Source organism: Onychomys torridus, unplaced genomic scaffold (assembly GCF_903995425.1).
Source record: "Onychomys torridus unplaced genomic scaffold, mOncTor1.1, whole genome shotgun sequence".
In the NCBI taxonomy this organism is placed as follows: Eukaryota; Metazoa; Chordata; class Mammalia; order Rodentia; family Cricetidae; genus Onychomys; species Onychomys torridus.
The window spans coordinates 1-19,789 of record NW_023413799.1 but is presented as its reverse complement, the minus strand read 5'-3'; the positions used below and the strand labels follow the sequence as shown (position 1 = coordinate 19,789).

General features: G+C 48.0%; 1 protein-coding gene across 1 annotated transcript; it reads right to left on the bottom strand.

Annotated features, from left to right (window-relative positions):
- Nucleotides 1-4,447: 4,447 nt before the first annotated feature.
- Nucleotides 4,448-8,294, bottom strand: LOC118576488 (apolipoprotein L3-like; the record flags this gene model as incomplete). Its single annotated transcript, XM_036176740.1, has 2 exons — nucleotides 4,448-5,273; nucleotides 8,168-8,294. Coding segments are annotated over 2 exons (953 nt in total), but the record flags the coding sequence as incomplete, so codon positions are not given.
- Between the last annotated feature and the right edge of the window lie 11,495 nt (nucleotides 8,295-19,789).

Sequence of the window (19,789 nt, the reverse complement as noted above, 5' to 3'; positions counted from 1 at the left end):
TCTTGCTCTGGCTGAATCTGAGCAGGATGCAGGCCTCAGGAGTGTGGGTGCTGCCACGGGCTGCATCTGTGATAACCTAACAAAGGTCAAGACTCAAAGGGGGAGGGAAAGCCTCCTCCTCTGAGCAGCTCAGATCCACCTGAGACCCCAGACTCGGGTCCTGAGCCCCACCCAGGTCCTTGTCCTCCCTTTCACAGGACCAACCTCAGGCTGACTTTCTAGACTTTTCTCTGCACACCAGATGCCCATTGGGGATTCTCCATAGTCTTTAAGAAAAAAAAAAATCTGCCACTGTAGGCTCCACCACCTTATCCAGACTTCACTCTCCACAGCTCCTGGACTCGTCCCATGCTTGTCTCTCCCCAAGCACACCATCCTCTCCTCACCCCTCATGCAGTCCCGGGCTCTGGAGAGGTTGGTGCTGACGTGGTCTGCTGAAGTTGGTGAGCATGGCACTTGGAATCTGCCTTTACACAGGCCCAGCCTGCACTGCTTTGTCCCAGTAGTCCCCAGCATCCTCTTGGCAGAGCCCAGCACCTCACATTATACTCTCATGGCACCTTTGGAGAGGGGCCAGAGTCCTCTGCTCTACCAGAGATCTGAAGTTGGATGTCTGCGGGGCATCTCTGCTTTGTCACAAGAGAAGGAACTGAGAGGAGATGGACACAGGTTCCAACATAACCCTTTCTTTTGGGGCCTATTTCATCCTAGACAAATATCACTGGGGCTTGATGGCCATGTCCTCACAGTTTGATGGAGGGAGAGCAGGTGACCACACACTAGAGTTTGCAACTCATTTATTTCACCATTTGGAGTTGTACAATCATTCCTTAAGATACAATCTTATCCCATTTTTCAAATCCCTGTGTAACTAACGCATGTGCAATGGGGTTGTGCTGTGATTTTGCAGATGGGGAGACTGGAGCTAGGAAGGAGACATGGGTTTTCATTCCACAACTCAGAGCCTGAGCTAAGAGGGAAGTCAGGATGCAACCTTTGATACAAGGAGACTTGTGATCATGCTTCCTGGCCGAAAGTTATTTGTTGCAATTTAAAAGATCTTTTCTTGCTCTTGATTCTTCTTTTTTCAGCAGCAGGGCTTTAGCTGGGATAGAAAAACACACTGAAATGCAGGACCATGTAAATGTTCCCTGAGCCACAGGCCGATCATGATGGAGATTGCTTAATCAGACAGAGGAACAGACTGGAATATTCATAGACCCTTGAACAGTCAGGATAGGGCCATAGACTCATACGGCAGGGGTTGGGACTCCCTCTCATACCTCTATCTCTAATTCCAAGGACACAAGCAGAGCCTATGCCATCTGGAGTTCTGGAGATTTTCTAGGGACCTGCTCAGCATGAACAGTGACACCCCAAGAAAGTCATGCTAATATTTGTTACTTCAGAGTTGGAGCCTCCGCTAATGACTTTGGTCCAGAGGAAACGTCAACCAATGGGAATGTGATCCCAATCCAATAGATGCTATTCTAATTCTGCTTCGTGTTAATATTAGCCTCACTGAGTAATGAAAATGATACGTTGATGGGGGGTATGCATTTCGGTGTTAGGGAGAAACCTGGTGCCAGGGAAACCCCCAGGAATTCATAAGAATGGCCCCAGCTAACACTCCTAGCAATAGGAGACAGGGTGACTGAACTGGCCATCTACCATAATCTGATGACCTAGTTGTCATCAGAGAGCCTTTTATCCAGAAACAGATGGAATTAGATGCAGAGATCCACAGCCAAGCACTGGGCGGATCCCTGGAAGTCCTGTTGAAGAAAGGGTGTAAGGATTGTATGAGCTGGGGGGGGGTCAAGATCATGATGGGGGAACACACAGAGATAGCTGACCTGAGCTCCTGGGAACTCCTGGACACTGGAACAACAGTTTAGGAAGCTAACATGGAACCAACCTGGGCCATCTGAGTATGTGTGACAGTTGTGTAGCCTGGTCTGTTTGTAAGACTCTAGCAGGAACATGAGGACCTGTCCCTGGCACTTAGCTGGCTTTTGGGAATTTGTTCCCCATGCTGGATCACCTAGCCCAGCCTTGATTCAGGGGGAGAAGCTAAGTCCTGCCTCAACTTCATGTGCCATGCTTCGTTCAAACCTATGGGAGGCCTGCTCCTTTCTGAATGGAGACTGAGGAGGAGGGGATGAGGAGGTGAATAGATAGGAGGTAGGGGAGGGACCAGGAAGAGAGGAGGGAGGGGAAACTGTGGTGTGTATGTAAAATAAAGGGAGCTATGTTATATAAAATAAAGTTTAAAAATGCATTATCCTCACCAAGTGGAGGGTGGAAGGGTCAGCACAAAGGGGCCAGGCCACTATGGTCATGCCACCCCTGGCCAAACCCCACAGAAAGGGCTTGGCTCAGTCCAGCTGGACATCTGAAGAACCATGAGAGACAAACCTCCAAGAACTGCAAACCACAGAGAAGGTTACTGGATGCCCATGCTGAGAGCTCATTCTGAACCAGTTCAGATCTCCAGTAGAAGAGAAATTGTGGTTGATATATTATGCACCCCAATAAAGTTATTTGTGGGTCAGAAAACAGAACAGCCACTATATTAAACAGAGGTTAGGCAGTGGTAACACACGCCTTTAATCCTAGAATTCTGGAGGCAGAGATCCATTTGGATCTCTGTGAGCTCAAAGCCACACTGGAAACAGCCAGGCATGGTGACTCATGCCTTTAATCCCAGCACTTGAATTCTCATGTCTTTCTTGGGGAAGGACACATACTTCCAATTCCAGGAAGTGATGGAAGGAAGCAGAAATGTACATAAGGCATGAGAACCAGGAACTAGAGCCTTTTTAAGCGTTTAGCTTTTAACAGCTGAGATCCATTCGAGTGAGGACTCAGAGGCATTCAGTCTGAGGAAACAGGATCAGCTGAGAAGTTGGAAAGGTGAGGTAAGCTTTGGTGTGTTCTGTCTCTCTAATCTTTCAGCATTCATCCCAATATCTGTCTCCGGATTTGTTTTTATGAATGAGACCTTTTAAGATTTGTGTTGTAAGAAATCCTCAAACTGTCAAAGGTTCTGAAAAGCTTTCTTAGGCTTGTGTGCCTGAAATGAGTCACAACACTTCAGATCTATGAGCTTATTGACCAGGGGTAAATGAGAGTCAAGAGACCAATGCCTAGAGGAGCCGGCGGGCCAACAGTACACAGGCTCAATGTGTTAGATCTGGCTTGGCCTCAATTCAGCCATCTCGAGTCTCAGCAACAAGAGTGGCCATGAGAAACTCCAACCTGTCTCCCTGCAAGGCCTTTCTGTCATTGCAGCGGCATGTGGGACTTTGCAAGGGGACTCCAGTGCTGTCAGTGTTTAGAGGCATGCCTGGTTAGCTGAGACTAGAGCAGTCATACTCTGACTCTGATGAATGTCACCATTATCCTGGCTATCACACATAACCCCTCCCTCTGAGCTCTGTGGCAGCCCACCAGGCTTCCTTCCTCCCTCTGCTTGGCACTGTGCTCTCCATCAAAGATAACAGGATGTCATTTTGACCCTGCCTTTTCTAACTCCCATTCCACCTTCTGTTGCAATTGACTGCTTTATACTCCACTTGTCTAGATGGACAGGTAATGCTTATTGAACACAAATCTATAAATATAAGAGGACAAGAGCTAGTTGCTCCGGGACACTATCTAGACCAGCACATCTCCCCCATCTTGAGAGGAAGCTGAGAGTCACACACTGAGTCTCCTGTCACAAACATGTTGACTTCATCTCCAAACCATAGGTTGTTTGACTTCTCATGCAAATCTGCCCTGACTGTCTACCCCCAGAACTGACCCATCACAGCACACAGACATTCACTTCAATGTCATTGGTCTCTCAGGTGACCTTGTCCCATTGTAGGACAGACTCCTTGTCAAGAACTTCATCTACTTTGCCATCACCACCACCATCTCAACATCATCTTCATCACCATCATCATCACCATTATCACTATTCAGAGGTCCCTGCTGGAGGACACAAGGGCAAGTTGATACTGCTGACTCTGGGAAGAATAGCCCAGAGGTCATAGGGACAATTCCCTCAGGGGAGGGGATATTGGCCACTTGCTGTGGCTTCTTCAGGCCAGAACCCCACTCTGGCTTTCTCCCATATCCAGCTCCCCAGGTTTCCTGTCTTGCATTGCTGGCTCTTCTACAGTTCTGCTGTTCACATCCACGATGTCTCCATCCCACTCCCCACTCCTTAAGTTGTAAAGACTGGGGCCCCTTGTTTGAGACTCCAGGTTCTGTCTTTTCCTTGAATCACTGGCTATTTGCATTGATCTCGCTGTGCTCAGCCACAGAAATACAAACTCAATGCTCGGTTCCGTAGACTTTATTTCAAGCTCTTTCCCTTGTAAAAAGTATGCCTCCACTGTTCCCATAACCCACCCCCTGTCATCTCCCCTGAATTGTTAGCTGCTTGGGGGAGGGGTCACTGAGGCAGGTCTGACTGCAGAGCCTCCTGCATCTGCTCAATTCCTGCAGCTTTCTGTTCCAGCATTTGAGCCAGTTTCCGAAGTGCTCCAGCCGACTCTGTCTTTGCCCCATCGAATAATTCCATTGAGTCAGTCACAAGGTGGTACACATCCAGTACAAGGAAGATACTTGTAAAGCCTATTGCTCTAATCGTCCCCCCTAAGGCTTTCCCCACGTTTTTTGAAGTTTCAGCAGAGATGCTCTCTGTGGCCTGTGCTCCAATTCGAGAACTGGCTCTGGCCATCCTGATGGTATTGATCTGCTCCTTGAGGGTTTTACAGGCACTGACTAAATCCAACCCCGTATTAACAAGTTTCACACTAATCTTAGGCATGATGGTCATAATCTCATGCAGTATGTCCATGCTGGCTCCAACCAGGCGGCTGGCTTCAGCTTCATCTGATGATCTGTTGGACTCTTCCACAATGGTGGTGGTGACACTGGTCATACCTGCTACCAGCCCCAAAGCAGCTGCTGAGAGCATCAGGCTGGTCCCTCCTGTGATGGGTGTCAGAACTAGACCCAGGATGCCCAGGACTCCAGACACAGTGCTGGTGGAGTCAGCCACCACACTGGAGATGGTGCAGTCACTGTGCACCTTGTCAAAATGGTCAGCCAGATCTTGGAGCTTCTTGATGTGTTCTTCAAGTTTGCTTTTCAACTGAGGAAATTCTTCCAAAAACCTCTTTTTCTTCAGCTCCTTTTGAGGTCCATCATTTTCATCTGTGGGCTCCTGTGCTAAATGCTCCTTCAGTGCATCACGCAGTGCGGCTTCCTCTTCGCTGTGACAGAACAGGTCAAGTGCATGAGGAAAACAGGCTTTAAAAAAACCAAACTCTTGTTCAAAAGGTACCTTCATACTAAAAACCCAACAGAAAAGGATTTACAGAGTTCCATAATTTCACTATCTACCATGAACATTTGGTACATCATAGATACCCATGGTCATTAGTCTATACAGGTCAGTGTGTAAAGTGCAATCTTGACACTGTAGGGACAGACTCTAATTAAAATTCCTTCCCTCAAGGTCAAAGTCATCACTCCCTGTGGGAACCCTGTAGATGAGCACAGGGAAGTGAGATTAGAGCCAATATTGTTTAAGTGAGAGAACTGTGTGTGTTGTGTGGGATACCCCTTTCCCAAGAGTCTCTGCTCTGCCCTGAGTTGCTGGGAAGTCATCTTCAGTCCATGCAGTATCACCCTGCAGGACTGTCTGTGCTTGCCTGGGGAGCTCTGCAGTGGGATAGACAGACCGAACATAATCTGAAAAGCTCCCAGACCTAAGCTGTCAAAAGCTCCATATCTGGCTCCATGTGGCAACACATTACTTTAAAAGCATTGCATAAAACTCCACCACCGACTGTACACAGTGTCTGTATTGGGTAGAATTGGGTCCCATATGTAAGATTCTTCATTTAATATTTGCAAAAATTTCAAAGTGAGGAAATGCAGGATCTGAGAAACATCTGTTCCCTAGAATTTCTTATGAAATGCTCAACCTTAATGATGTGGGGTGTGGTGGGAACTTTGGAGCCATTTCTGACCTGCAGAGGAACTAGAGGCCAAAGGCATGGACCCTCAGAAGATTCCCATGAGGCCTGTGTCACTGGAATTGATCTGTATCTGGTGTCCCTGTTAGGGATGTCCTGTCTCCTGTACTCACTGCCAGACTGCTTTAAGTGCCTAGCTCTCTCTGCATACAAAGTAGCTCCACGTCTGTCGCATAGGGCAACAATTCTGAGCAGTGTCCTCCTGGTGGCTGGACCCTGCTTCAGGATGAAGATTTTTTTTCCTAAGGTGAGCTTCCTAGTGTGCAGTAGTCATGTGATTTCCTGGTGTGAAGCAGTCATGGGATTTTCTGGTGTGCAGCAGTCATGTGATTTGTCACACTCTCGATGCGGAACAACACTGTGTCCTGAGGACAAGAAGCTTTGGGCTTGAAGCTCTCCTTGATCTGGCTTCTGGGTGTTTTCATCAGCTCATTTAAACCCTCTATGCTCCATGGCCAACTGTAACTATGTGATAAAAATCTTATATGTGAGTTCCATGGGTCATTCTAGGTGATTCCTAATCCTGTAGTTGATTTGGAGCAATCCTTCATCAACAGCTGGTGTCAAAAAGAAAAGAAGACTCACTGGGACCTTCTCCTCAGATTTGCCCTTTAATCATCTTGAGAATTTAAAACAAAACAAAACGAACAAACAGATCCCACAAAGCCATACGAGACTCCCCACCTCCCAGATCATATTGCCTGCTGTCTGCCCTGCCGATGCCCAAAGCCCTTTCCCTCCATGGCTGGAGCTCACAAGGCAGTGGCTGAGAGCAGAAGAGATGCCACTAACACAGGCTCCATGGTGACTCCCACCCATCACTCATTCCTGACTCACCACCTGGAAGTTCTAGTTCAGGGTCCTGCAGACAGGTCACCAGGCAAACAGACACCACAGGCTGTGACAGTGTCACATTTTAATACAGCAAGGTCACACACCAAAGTGCTAGGATTCTAGGGACCGCCCATAGTAACCAGTAGTCTGGAAATCCCCTGAATTTGGACAAGGCAACAGGGGAAGTATTTTCCTCTGGGATGGGGATATGGGGTACTCAGACTCTGGAATTATGCAAGCCACCCTCAAACTATACTGACTTTGGACTCTTTGCATAGCCACAGGCCTTCCTGATTTTCTGGGAGCTTTACAAAAGAGAAGAGAGTCCCAAATGCCACCTGAGAACTCGGCAGCAAAGATAAGAGCCCTGCACACCCAAGCAGATCCCCTGCACACCCATGGACCGTGCAGTCAGGGAAGGTTGGGGAGGGGAGATAAATGTCCCTTCATTCTCTTACACATCCTCGGCTGGGCCTCTTCTCTGTGCCTTCCTTTCCTCTCTGTCCTTCCAGCCCTGCTGTGCTAGCATCCCCATACACCTCTGTTCTAGGGTCATTGTCACTCCCAACCTGGGCCCTGGCTGTGACCCTGGTCCTGGTCGCTGGGCTTTGGGAAGGATGTTGGCACTTGGCTTTCATTCCCTGACCTGTAGCTCCTCCCAGGCTGTCACCCAGCTCTGTGCAGCTGCACTGTGGTCTCTCTGCCTCCTCAGCCCACAAAGGACCCTGCTGTTGTTACACCTCCTTAGATGGGAGGAAAGGGACTAAGTCAGAACCCAGGGACATGGGTTGATCATGTCTACACTTTTCTGACCAGTCTCAAAATAAATTCTTGAGTCCTCAGTCCTACAGGAGACCCCTGGGCTTGATCTCTCCCCACTTTCACAACTGTTTTTCAAAGCTAACCTTCAGGTCATCCACTATGTACTGCCCACATTCTGAGAACTCCACACCCATATTCTTATTTCCTCAGGCTACAGTTTCATGATGGTGAAACTTGGGAAGTGGTAACTCATTTGCCAAGGTTACATCACTAGTCGATGACAGAAGTGGTAACTAGGTTGCCAAGGATGCATAACTAGTAGGTGGCAGAAATGGGCCTGACATCTTGGGCCATATCTTCAATTGATGTAAGGTTGGACTAATATGATGGAGACACTCCTCTTGGATGGTTGAGAAGGAGTCTCCATAACCGCACCCCCTGCGACTGCCTAGAGTGGGTATGCTCAATCAGGGAAAAATCCCTCATCCTCATGGTCTGGCGGGCAGTGCTGGGTGCACCATGTGGGTTACCTTGACAACTCTGCTGTCTCCACAAATGCTTTCCAGGCACCATCCTCAGTTATCAGGCTCTTCAGATCCTCTCTGCAGAGTGTGTCCGTGAGATAATCAGTGAGTTCTTCAATGCAGCGTCTTGCCACTATTTACAAGAGAAAGAATGAGGTTAGAAGCCAGTGCGGATGAGATTAAATGGTAAGTGGCAGCAGGTGGACAGATGCCATGTTCCCGAGGATTTGCCTATGGGTCCTAATGGGGTCTCCAAGGTTGGAGGTTTAATTATGTCCCCCAAATCATAAAAAAAAACCTCTTAGGATCAGCAACTGTATTTGGAGACAGAACCTTTAAGGAAAAAAAGTAATGAAGCCCAAATGATGCCATGAATATAGGCCCCTACTCAGTGGGACTGGGGTCCTTATGACAATGAATACCAGAAGTATTTCATTATCTTTTATAAGTACACATGTGTCTCTGTGTCCACCTCCGTCTAGGCTGTTTCTTACCCTGACTCTTCTCCACACATACAGAGGAGACAGCATGTACAGATGTAGTGACCCTGCTCCCTCTGCACACCAGGAAGAGGGTGCTTACTGCAGCCAACTTGACATATGTTCATCATGGATTTTGGCTTCCACTGCTGCGAGAAACCACAGGCCTTTTGTTGAAGTTCCTTCTTCCCTTCACTCACCATAAGTCTCTTGTCAAACACTGTGGTACCAGTGCCTTTAAATGTGATTTTCGAGCCTTTAATGTGTTCTACATTAACTCATTCTATCAATAGTAGAATTTTCCAAGAAGGTGGAATTAACATCAGTGTATATTGAGCATGAGAGGACTCATATCTCTCTGACAACATGGAGAAGGAATCCATAACCACTTGACCCTTTCATATTTCATCTTTCTAAAGCCAGGATCGCACACAGACAGCACTTCCGTGGTTGGCTGCCAGCTTGGGATGGACCCTTGTCACATCCAACCACACCAACAGCAGTTAAATATACTGAAGCAATTGCTTTCGAGAAACAAGAAAGCTTTGGGCTTTCTCCTTGCCCAGGTTGCACTATCCTGTTCCACTGCAGAGCAGGAGCCTCTCCTCAGTGTCCCCAATCTCCTTGACAACAACAGCCATGGGTGACATTGAGCTTCCTAGTGCTCCTTTTGTCTCCAATGAAAAAGTCAATTATTTATATATGCATATGTGTGTATATATTTATATTTTTATCTATTTATATACATATACTTATAGAAACAGCAAATATTTGCTACCCTTACTACCCACACGACTAGATACACACACACACACACACACACACACACACACACACACACACTCACACACACTGAGAAATATAGAGGGAGGGAGAAAGAGAGACAAAAAAGAGAAAGAGAGGAGAGAGCAGAGAGAAAGAGGAGAGAGAGGAAGAGAGGGCAGACAGAGGGTAAGAGATGGGAGAGAGATGGGAGAGAGAGAGAATAGAGAAAGGAATAGGGGAGGAAGAGAGAGAGAATGACAGAGAGGGAGAGACCAATAAAGAGAGCAAAAGAGAGGAGGTAGAGAGAGAGGGCTGAGAGATGAGGAGAGGGGAGAAAGAGAAGAAAGAGAGAGATAGCAGGGAGAGAAGGAGGGAGGAAGGGAGGGAGAGAGGGAGAGAGAGACTAGCATGAGCTAACTCTACCGAGCCAACATCTCTATTAGTACTTTTCTGTTGCTGAGATAAAACACCATGACAGAAATATATTAATGAAGATTTGTTTGGGTTTGTCCAGAGTGGCAGGAAAGGACAGAAGCAGGTGCTGGAAGGTGAGAGATCACATCTCAACCACACCTAAGAAGCATAGACTGTACTGAAAGGGACAAGTCTATGGACTCTACTTTATTTTGCTTTATTTTATTTTTGAGACAGGGGCTCAGTATGTAGCATTGGCTGGCCTGGAACTCACTGTGTAGATCAATCTTGTCCCAAAGTCACAGAGATCCACCTACCTCAGCCTCCCATGTGCTGGGATTAAAGCATGCACAGCACACTCATCAGGGCTATGAACTCTAAGAGCCCACACACATGGATGGACATTCTCCAGCAAGGCTCCCTGTCCTGTGTGTTCCATAACTCCCCAAATGGTAACACCAACTGGAGCCCAAGTATTCAGTGCATGAGCCTCTGGGTTATACTGTTCAGTCAAGACAGCACATTTATATACACAGGGACAACACATAGGGGGCCCTCAAAGACCAAAAGGACCCGCTTCAGACAAGAACAGCGTGACACATTTCTACTTCCTTGGGACTGTTGTGAGCTGGAAGCAGCCAGAGAAGAGGAAATTGACTACCTTCTAGTGCCATGAGGGCTTCTGGGTGCACAGCGCCAACCACAGGATTTCTGACAGGTTTCTTACAGCTCTCCAGGTGTCCTGGCTGGAGGGAGGACAGAAACACAACAACAATAATTACAACTGTGAGATGAAATGGGGACAGCTGCAGGAAGTGAGGTAGAAGGGGACAGAGGCCCAGTGGTTCCACCAAGGTGGCAGTGAAGGACCAAAGGACTGCCAACCAGAGTGTTTCTCTTCCAGCGGGCCCTGCACTGCTGCTCACAGATGTCAGTCACATGGGTCTACCCTCATCCTTCACCCTGGCCAAGTCAGAGCCCTTCTGTCCTGTTATTGTCATTGAGAATGTCACCAGCTAGGGACTTGGTATATATATGATTTACACATTGGAGAAATGGGAATAGATGTTCTGTCAACTACTTGCTGGGAACATTCAATCTGATGATAATAGCAAGCATAATCTCTACGTCTGTGACACACAGGGCTCCTCATACACACCTCCTTAGGGAACCAATGTCCTCCATGAGATGAGGACTGTTGTGAGCCCCATTGTAAAGTGGAGGAAAGACCATAAAGGTTTGTTGACACCCCCAAGATTTCACAGTAGTGTTATACCAGACACTTAACCCCAAGATGTTTTGATTGACACCCTAACTTTTAGATGTTAATCTCCACTCCCTTAAACACACAGCATCATTTCTTCCTCTCCCCATGTGACTGTGAGTGGCTTCTCACCCACATCAGGGTCTGTGCCCTGTGACAGGGGTTAAATTCATGGGGGCCACAATGTTCTCCCAGAGCCCACACCTTCCCTGTTGTGCAGGATCCTGCCTCCCACCAGGGCTGGAATCCTGTCAGACCCTGTCCCATGCCTGCTCTGGCCCTTTCAGGCCTCTGCCCTCCTCCCTAAGTGTTCAACCTTAGGCAGCTTCTAATCTTCATGTGCACAGCAGCTGAAGGATATTTTCTTGTAAGAAACTTCTGCACTGGGTCATTTACTGTAAGATATTTCTAGGAGCAAATGACTGGATCACAGAGCCTCAGCATTTAACTTTTTCATAACCTGAGGCTCACTGATGTATAAATAGAGTATGAGACCCACACTCACACAGGCAGTGCACAAGGGTGGGCACTCTTGTGGTGATATTTTATTTGTGCTTTAATAAATAAAGTTTGCCTGGAGATCAGAGGAAAAAGCTAGCCATTGTAAGTAAACACAGAAGTCAGGCAACGGTAGCGCACGCCTTTAATCCTATCACTTGGAAGGCAGGGATCTGTCTGGATCTCTATGAGTTCAAGGCCACACTAGGGAACAGAGCCAAGTGTGGTGATGCACTTCTTTAATCCCATCACCAACCATAGAGGTCTGGAGGTCTGTACAGATAGACAGGAAGTGACAGAGCTGGGCAGGAAGAGGAAGTGATGTAGTTGGGCTGAGAGAGCCAATGGAAGAACAGAACAGAAAGGCATATAGGCGTGAGTATTAAGGAAAAAGCTTTTTTTTTTTTGGAAGCTGAGGTGTCGGTGAGGTGAGGTTGGCTGGTGGCTCTTTCTATCCCTCTGATCTCTCTCAGGCTTTAACCCCAATTTCTGGCTCTGTGTTTTTTATTTAATAAGACCATTTAGAAATTCACCTACACATTCTACACATCTCATCTACCCTTAAATTAACAGGTGATTGTTGTTGTTTGTCCTACTCTTTTGGGGGGGTCCCATTACCTAACTCCCAAATAAATCAACATGGAGTCTTATTCTTTCTTATAAATATCAGGCCTTAGCTTGGTTTAATTCTAGTCAGCTTTTCTTAAGTTAAATTATCCTGACTACCTTTTGACTCTGGGCTTTTTCCTTTTCTCTTGCTTCTATAAATCTTACTTTCATGCTTACTCTGTGGCTGGCTGGGTGGGTGGGCGGGTGGCTGGGTGGCTTGGTAGCTGGCCCCCAGCATCTGCCTCTCCTTGTTCTCTCTTGCTCCTTTTGCTCCTCCCAGATTTCTCCTCCTATTTATTCTCTCTGCCTGCCAGCCCCGCCTATGCTTTCTCCTGCCTTGCTATTGGCCATCCGGCTCTTTATTAGACCATCAAGTGCTGTCACAGGCAAAGAATCACAGCTTCACAGGGTCAAACAAATGCAGCATAAATAAAAGTAACACATCTGTACATCGTTAAACAAATATTCCAGAGCACACACAAATGTAACACAGCATAAAACGACATTCTACAATAGCAGATCTGACCGCACATGGGTAACCTCAGAACTGCAGAGGCTGAGGCAGGGGGGTTGCTGCCAGTTTGAGGCCAGCTGAGGCTTCACACAGAGACACTTGTTCTAACTAAGAACAAACAGCACCGAGGGCTGGGGCTACAGTTCCATATGGAAAGCCCCTCAGTGTGTTTGAGGCTCTGGCTTCAGACCCGAGGGCCACCATGGACAAGCTAACCAGCTCCTGTGCAGAACTTCAAGGTCTCTTTGATGACATTCCCTTCAGAGATGGGGAAAGTGAGTGAGTGTGTTCAGACAGCATGACAGGCAGGCAGAGGGGCATTGATCAGCTCCTAGCTGCAGGGGAGCCAGGGCACATGCAGTGACAGCTGGAGGTAACGTGGGCTTGTACACCCTGAACCCAGGCTACTCTAAGGCTTACTGAAGGATAGCACACACTGTTCTCCCAATGACCTTTAGAGTGTGCACCACTTGTGCCCCTGCTCACCTCACCTACATGGCTGGGCCAGCCTGCACCTCCCCCTGGAGCCCCTCCCCTGCCTTCCAACCAGTTGACATGTCCATCCTGAGTCTCCTTGCATCTCAGATGTGCACCTGGTGACTGGAGTCAAGGGCTCTGGGAGAGGGAAAGGGGACTGAGGGAGGGCTCAGTGCAGAGTCCCCAGGACCATCGCACCCCAGCCTTACCTAACACTGGGGCAGACTCTGCAACAGGGCAGCTCTAGTGGAGCAGAGGGGCCCAGGAGAGTTAAATCCCCAGGATTTCTCTTCAGTTCAGAGTCAGGGCTGTTGTCCCCCTCACCTCTCTGCCCTGACTGCTGTGTGACATGGGGTTTGTCACCCTTCTCTCTGTCTCTGTTTTATCCTGATAGAGGGAGCCAGGATTGCCTGCCCTGCTGAGCCCCAGCAGGCTGCTCTCCACCTATGGTGCTGGAAGGCTGTGCAGTGGTAGAGAGGGCACAGGAGACACTGGTCCCTCAGATGCCAAAAGTATGAGAGAAGGTGGAGGATCAGGATGGACATGTCACTGGTTGGAAGGCAAGGGAGGGGCTCTAGGGCCCCACAATGATATTCTGTCTCAGGCAGACCTACAAGTAGGATCGGGCCTCAGGCAGTGTGGTGATCCCATCTTACGGATTCCACATCCTCTCCTGTGTTGAGGGCAGGGGAGGAGGATGGAGGGGTGGACACACCCCATTCTAACTGCAAATCTGTCCCTGCTGCTGCTGAGCCTGTAACTTGGGCCGTTGTCTCACCTCAATCAGCTCATCCATAAAATGGGGCCATAGCCCTCCTGCTCCAGAGCCTTTGAGAGGATGAACATTTATGCATTGAGAGGTGGCATGTTCCCCAACTCACCAAGGAATCTTCCTGCAGCCAAGTTTGAATGGGTCCCGGCTGTCCTTAGCTGTGTGGATCCAGTCACCAGATGCACATCTGAGACACAAGCTCTGGGCCTGATATACCCAGTGCTGGAGAGTGGAAAGTCTTGTTTTGTGGCCCATGATGATGAAACACCCACCAGGCATGAGTCCTGCAAGGCACTGCCCTACTGATGACCCTTGACAGGAGCTGATACTGCCAACAGCAGCCCTGGCCTGGGTGAGACACAAATAGAGCTAACAATGAAGGTCATGGGGGAGACTTCAGCTGGGCTTCCAATTGCAAGAAAAGTGCACACAGCTGTGACTGGGATGCCATCAGAGTGCTTGCTCCCAAAGGAGGGACCTGGCTTGTGGTTGATTTCCGGGAAGGAGAAAAGCTGGGTGGATGGTAATGGGTCACTGAAGGAATACTCCACCCCAGGCCTGTTCCTAGGAAGGAGACTTGCAAATCCCCACCCAAAGTTCCTATAGCACACATTTTTTGCAGACATATGATGGCATATTTTGCAATTGAGACACAGGTGTACCCTTGGAACCCACGTGTGTTGACGCTACATACTGACAGATAGAGATAACATTACACAGTCATTTTAGAATGGATATGAACTGTAACCTGTGCCCTGAGGATGGCTTCAAACTTCACCCCTGTGGTGCCAGTTCAATGCTGAGATACCTGGAGATCTGAGAGTCTTTCTGATTTAGGATTTTTAATGCTAGATGCTGAATTCCTGTGGTCTCGGGGCCTAGTTGGATCTTCATACAACTGCCATTAACTTACTTTACCAATTGATTGGAGTTTTAGAACACCTTCTCTTTTAATGTTTTTGTTTTATTTTCTTATTCCTTCTATAGCCTTTTTTCTTCTCATTCTTTCATTTTTGTCTGCACAATTTTATTTTTGATTAGTGGACACCATAGTGAGTTGCAGAACCATGAAAATATCCAATAGAGATGTAGAGCTGGACGATCTAGACCCACTGAGCAGTGCATAGAATGAAGTGAAACATAACTGTCTACTGTCTGAATGTGGACCTTGGCTTGAGTCTTGAATGGTCCTTGAACTGTGGTGTAAAAAATCACTACCTCTCACCACACGTGTTCCCACCTGGAAATAATCACAGCCCATCCCCCCACTAGCAATGATATCGTGTTGATTTGACAAAACATCGAGATGTTTAGCTGTTCAGAAATGATTCTAAAACTCTAATCCATCAATAAAGTAAATGAGTTTCTGGCAGTTGTATGAAGATCCAGTGTCACCTGCTGTCCTTCTCTGAGAAGCTGGATGGGGATGGCCAAGTCTTAGGGATACACATCTGTCAAATGTGGCCCAGAACTTGTGGGAGTAGCCAACCAATGACTGGTTTAACTTGAGGCCTATCCCACAAGAGGGAGCCCATAGTGACACTGCCTGGCTGAACAGGTACTGGAGACTGGATAGCCCAGAGACCTGGGGAAGAACCAAACATGACCAGCAAATGATGTTGATGATGATGATGGTGGTGGTGGTGGTGGTGGTGTAATGGTGATGATGGTGATGATGATGATGATGATGATGATGATGATGATGATGGTGTGATGGTGATGATGATGATGATGGTGGTGGTGGTGGTGTAATGGTGATGATGGTGATGATGATGATGGTGTGATGGTGATGATGATGGTGATGATGATAATGGTGATGATGATGATGATGATTGTGTGATGATGATGGTGGTGGTGGTGTGATGGTGATGATGATGATGGTGATGATGATGATGATTGTGTGATGATGATGGTGGTGGTGGTGTGATGGTGATGATGATGGTGTGATGATGATGATGGTGTGATGGTGATGATGATGATGATGGTGGTGGTGCTGTAATGATGATGTTGATGATGATGATGGTGTGATGATGAAGAAGTAACAATGAAATAATTTCTAATGGTATTATGTTGTACTTAGAGATCAGTGCCTTGCCTAATTTTCCACGGAGAGCCTTTGTCTGCATCAGATGGGAGCAGGGGTAGAGACACACAGGCAGACATTATTGGGAGAGAGAGAGTCTAACTTGGAGGCCTCCATTTGGTTGCTAACCTTGGAGTTCGGGGAACCCCATGGAAGAGGGGGAGGAAAGAGGGTAGGATCCAGCGGGGATCAAGGAAACTCAGAGAGGATGGGGCTCACTAATCAACTAATATGAGCAGGGCTCATATTGGTTTATAGAGAATGAAGCGGCAAGCCTGGAGCCTCGGGGGGGGGGGGGGGGGCTGGACCAGGTCTTCTGCATGTATGCTAGGGTAGCTAACTTGCTAGTTTTGTGGGACTCTGATCAGTGAGAGTGTCTCTGACTCTTTTGCCTGCTCTTGGGACCCATTTCTTCCTACTTGAGTGCCTTGGGCAGCCTCAATATGAGGGTTTGCCTCCTTGTCTTATTGTATCTTGTTGTGCTGTGTTTGGTATCTCTTGAAGTCCTCCTCTTTTCTGAAGAGATTATGGAGAGGTGGTGGATCTAGGGGAGATGGGAGCTGTTGGGAGAGCTTGGAGGAGTGTCTCAGTTGCAAAATATGCCATACATGTCTGCCCAAAGAATGTGCTGCTATAGGAACTTGGGTGGGGATTTGCATTTCTCCTTCCCAGGAATAGGCCTAGGGTGGAGTAATCCTTCAGTGACCCAATTACCATCCACCCACCTTTTCCCCTTCCCAGAAATTCAACCACAAGCCAGGTCCCCCTTTGGGGCAAACACTCTTGTGGCATCCCAGTCACAGCTGTGTGCACTTTTCTTGCAATTGGAAGCCCAGCAGAAGTCTCCCCACGACCTTCATTGTTACCTCTGTTGTTGCCTCACCCAGGCCAGGGCTGCTGTTAGCAGTATCAGTTCCTGTCATGGGTCATCAGTAGGGCAGTGCCTTGCAGGGACTCATGCCTGGTGGGTTGTTTTCTGGTGAGGGCCCCAAACCAACACTTTCCCTTCACTTTCAGACCTGTGGTGTATCAGGCCCAGGGTCGGTCTCCTTGCATCTCAGATGTGCACCTGGTGACTGGAGCTGAGGGCTCTGGGAGAGCAAGGTTATGGCCCCACTTTGTGGATGAGCTCAGCAAGGTTAGACAATGGCCAAGCATCAGCATGGCTGGACTTGAGGTCAGAATGGGGTCTGTCTGTTGCTCTCTCTTCTTCAGCCCTGAGCACAGTAGAGGTGTGATACCCCTCAGATGGGATGGCCACACTGTCTGTGTGACCAAATCAGCATTGAACTGTCACCACAGTACATTTTTGAAGCTGCCCTCATGCCACAGGCTACAGTTTCCATACAGTAAAAATTGATTAGGTGAAATTATCCTGATCCAACTTTACATAATGTCAACACACCTTAGTGGGCTTTTGAGGCTACACTCGGGTCTCATTTGCAAGATGTGCCAGCATGTGTCTGCAAAGAAGGTTGTGGTAGAGGCTTTGGTCATTTCTGACCCACAGAGCCCCTGCAGAGGGAAGGCATTGACCTTCTGGAGGGAGGAAGATCCCGACGTTTCCTTGTGAAGATACCCATGAGGCCTGTGTCACTAGACTAGATCAGTTGTCGGTGTCCCTGCTAGTGATGTGCTGTCCCCTGCCTTCAGTGCCAGGTCTCCACAAGCTCCCAGCCCTCCGTATATTCAGAGTAGGTCCTTTTCTGTCCCCTAGGACAACAGTGCCAAGTGGGCAGTTTGAGCACGCTTCACAATAAGACGTTTCTCTTCCAGGGTGGGCTTCCTGCTGTGCAGCAGTCATGTGATTTGTCACACTAAATGCAGGGCCACACTGTATCCTGAGGACTATAAGAAGCTTCAAGCTTGGAGCCCTCCCAGGTTGCGGCCCATGGATCACTTCCTTGGTTGGTTTTAACCTGTGCTCTTTTTCTGTGGTCAACTAGAACTATGTGGTAACCATCTTCCATGAGAGGGTCCCTCCAGAAAATTCCTAGCCCTGTGTGTAAGAGTTCTGTCCTTAATTACAGAATCATCAGCCTAGGATGAGGCCCAGTCTAAAAGGTGGGCAGGCCCTCTGTGCATCCCTTTTTCTCTTTCTGCTCTCTTCTCTCTGCGTGGTTTCTCTATTCTCTCTCCCTCTCTCCCTCTCTTCCTCTCCCCCTCTCCCTCCCCCTCTCCCTCCCTTTCTCCTTCCCCTCTCCCTCTCCCAATAAAGCTCTAGAAAGGTACTGTGGCTCCTGTTTCTTCCGCCAATCAGTACACTTCTCCATCAGCATGGCCGCCACAAGCACCGGCCAGCCGCCTTAACCAACGCTGTGATTGGTCTAGAGAAGTTTATAGCTTGCAGTTGGTATCTGTCTTGGCTAGTTTTATGTCAAGCTAGAAGTATCTGAGAAGAGGGAAGACCAATTGTGAATCAGGCCATAGGCAAGTCTGTAGTGCATTTCCTTGATTAGTGATAGATGTTGGAGGGTCCAGCACATTGTGAGTGGTGCTTTCCCTGGTCTGCCATAAGAAAGCAGGCAGAGCAAGGCATGGGGAACAAGTCAGAAAGCAACAGTACTTTGTGACTTCTGGATCAGCTCCTACCACCAGGTTCCTACCCTGTTTGAGTTCCTGCCCTGACTTCCTTCTATGATGAGCATGATGTGAAGGTGTGAGAGAAATTGCTTTTGATCATGGTGTTCATCACAGCAATAGAAACCCAAACCTACATAGTATCAAAATGATACAAGTGCCCAGCAGTGGTGGTGCTCACCTTTAATCCCAGCCCCTGGGAGGCAAAGGCAGGTGGATCTCTGTGAGTTCGAGGCCAGCCTGGTCTTCAGAGCAAGTTCCAGGACAGCCAGGGATACATAGAGATACCCTATCTTGAAAAAATAAACAAATAAACAAGCAATGATAAAAGCAGCTATTTAAGAGCATTGCCCTGGACTTGGCCGCTCCCTCTGACAATTTACAATGAAAATAAAAACCAAAAAAATTCCTCAGAGCCATAAAAGAGCCCACAGATAATTTTGCCTGCCCCCTGCTCTCTGCAGATGCCCACAGCCCATTCCTTCCCTGAATAGAGCACACAAAATCCACCACTAACCCTGGTTCCCTGCTGGCTCCCACCCCTTACTCATTCCTGACCCACCATGACTGAGGTCACCATGCTCACAGACCCCCATCCATAGCTGGTAACAATGTCACATTTTAATACAATAAAGCCACATGCAAAGATGCAAGTCATAATATGTAGGTCTGAAATCCCATCAAATTGGACAAGATAGTAAGGGAAGTATTTTCCTCTGGGATGGGGACAAAAATTCAGACAATTGAGTATGTGAATTGTCCTTAACCACTCTGGCTTTGGAAGGTGTCTCTAGCCACACGCCCTTCCTGATATTCCAGAGATCTCTGTGGACAATAGAGTTCCAAATGTCACCTGAGAACTCACACAGACAGTGTGTGGAGGGCACTCATGCACAGCTCTGCACACCCATGACGCCTGAGGTCAGAGTAGGCAGGGAGATTTAAGTATCTTCTTCTAGGCCTTGACTGCCTTCCATTTTGTGCCCTCAGAAGCTCCCATGCCACCCTCTCCTCCCAGCCCTTCTACAATGGCCTTGTAATTCCCCCGTCCTTAGACTCTTAGTGCTCCCTCTTGAGCCTGGCCAGTCGTCAGAAAGAACAGAGAGAGATACTCATGACATGTGCCTGTGAATGTCAAAAGGTCACCAGTGTAAGGTTTGTTTCCTGGCTTAC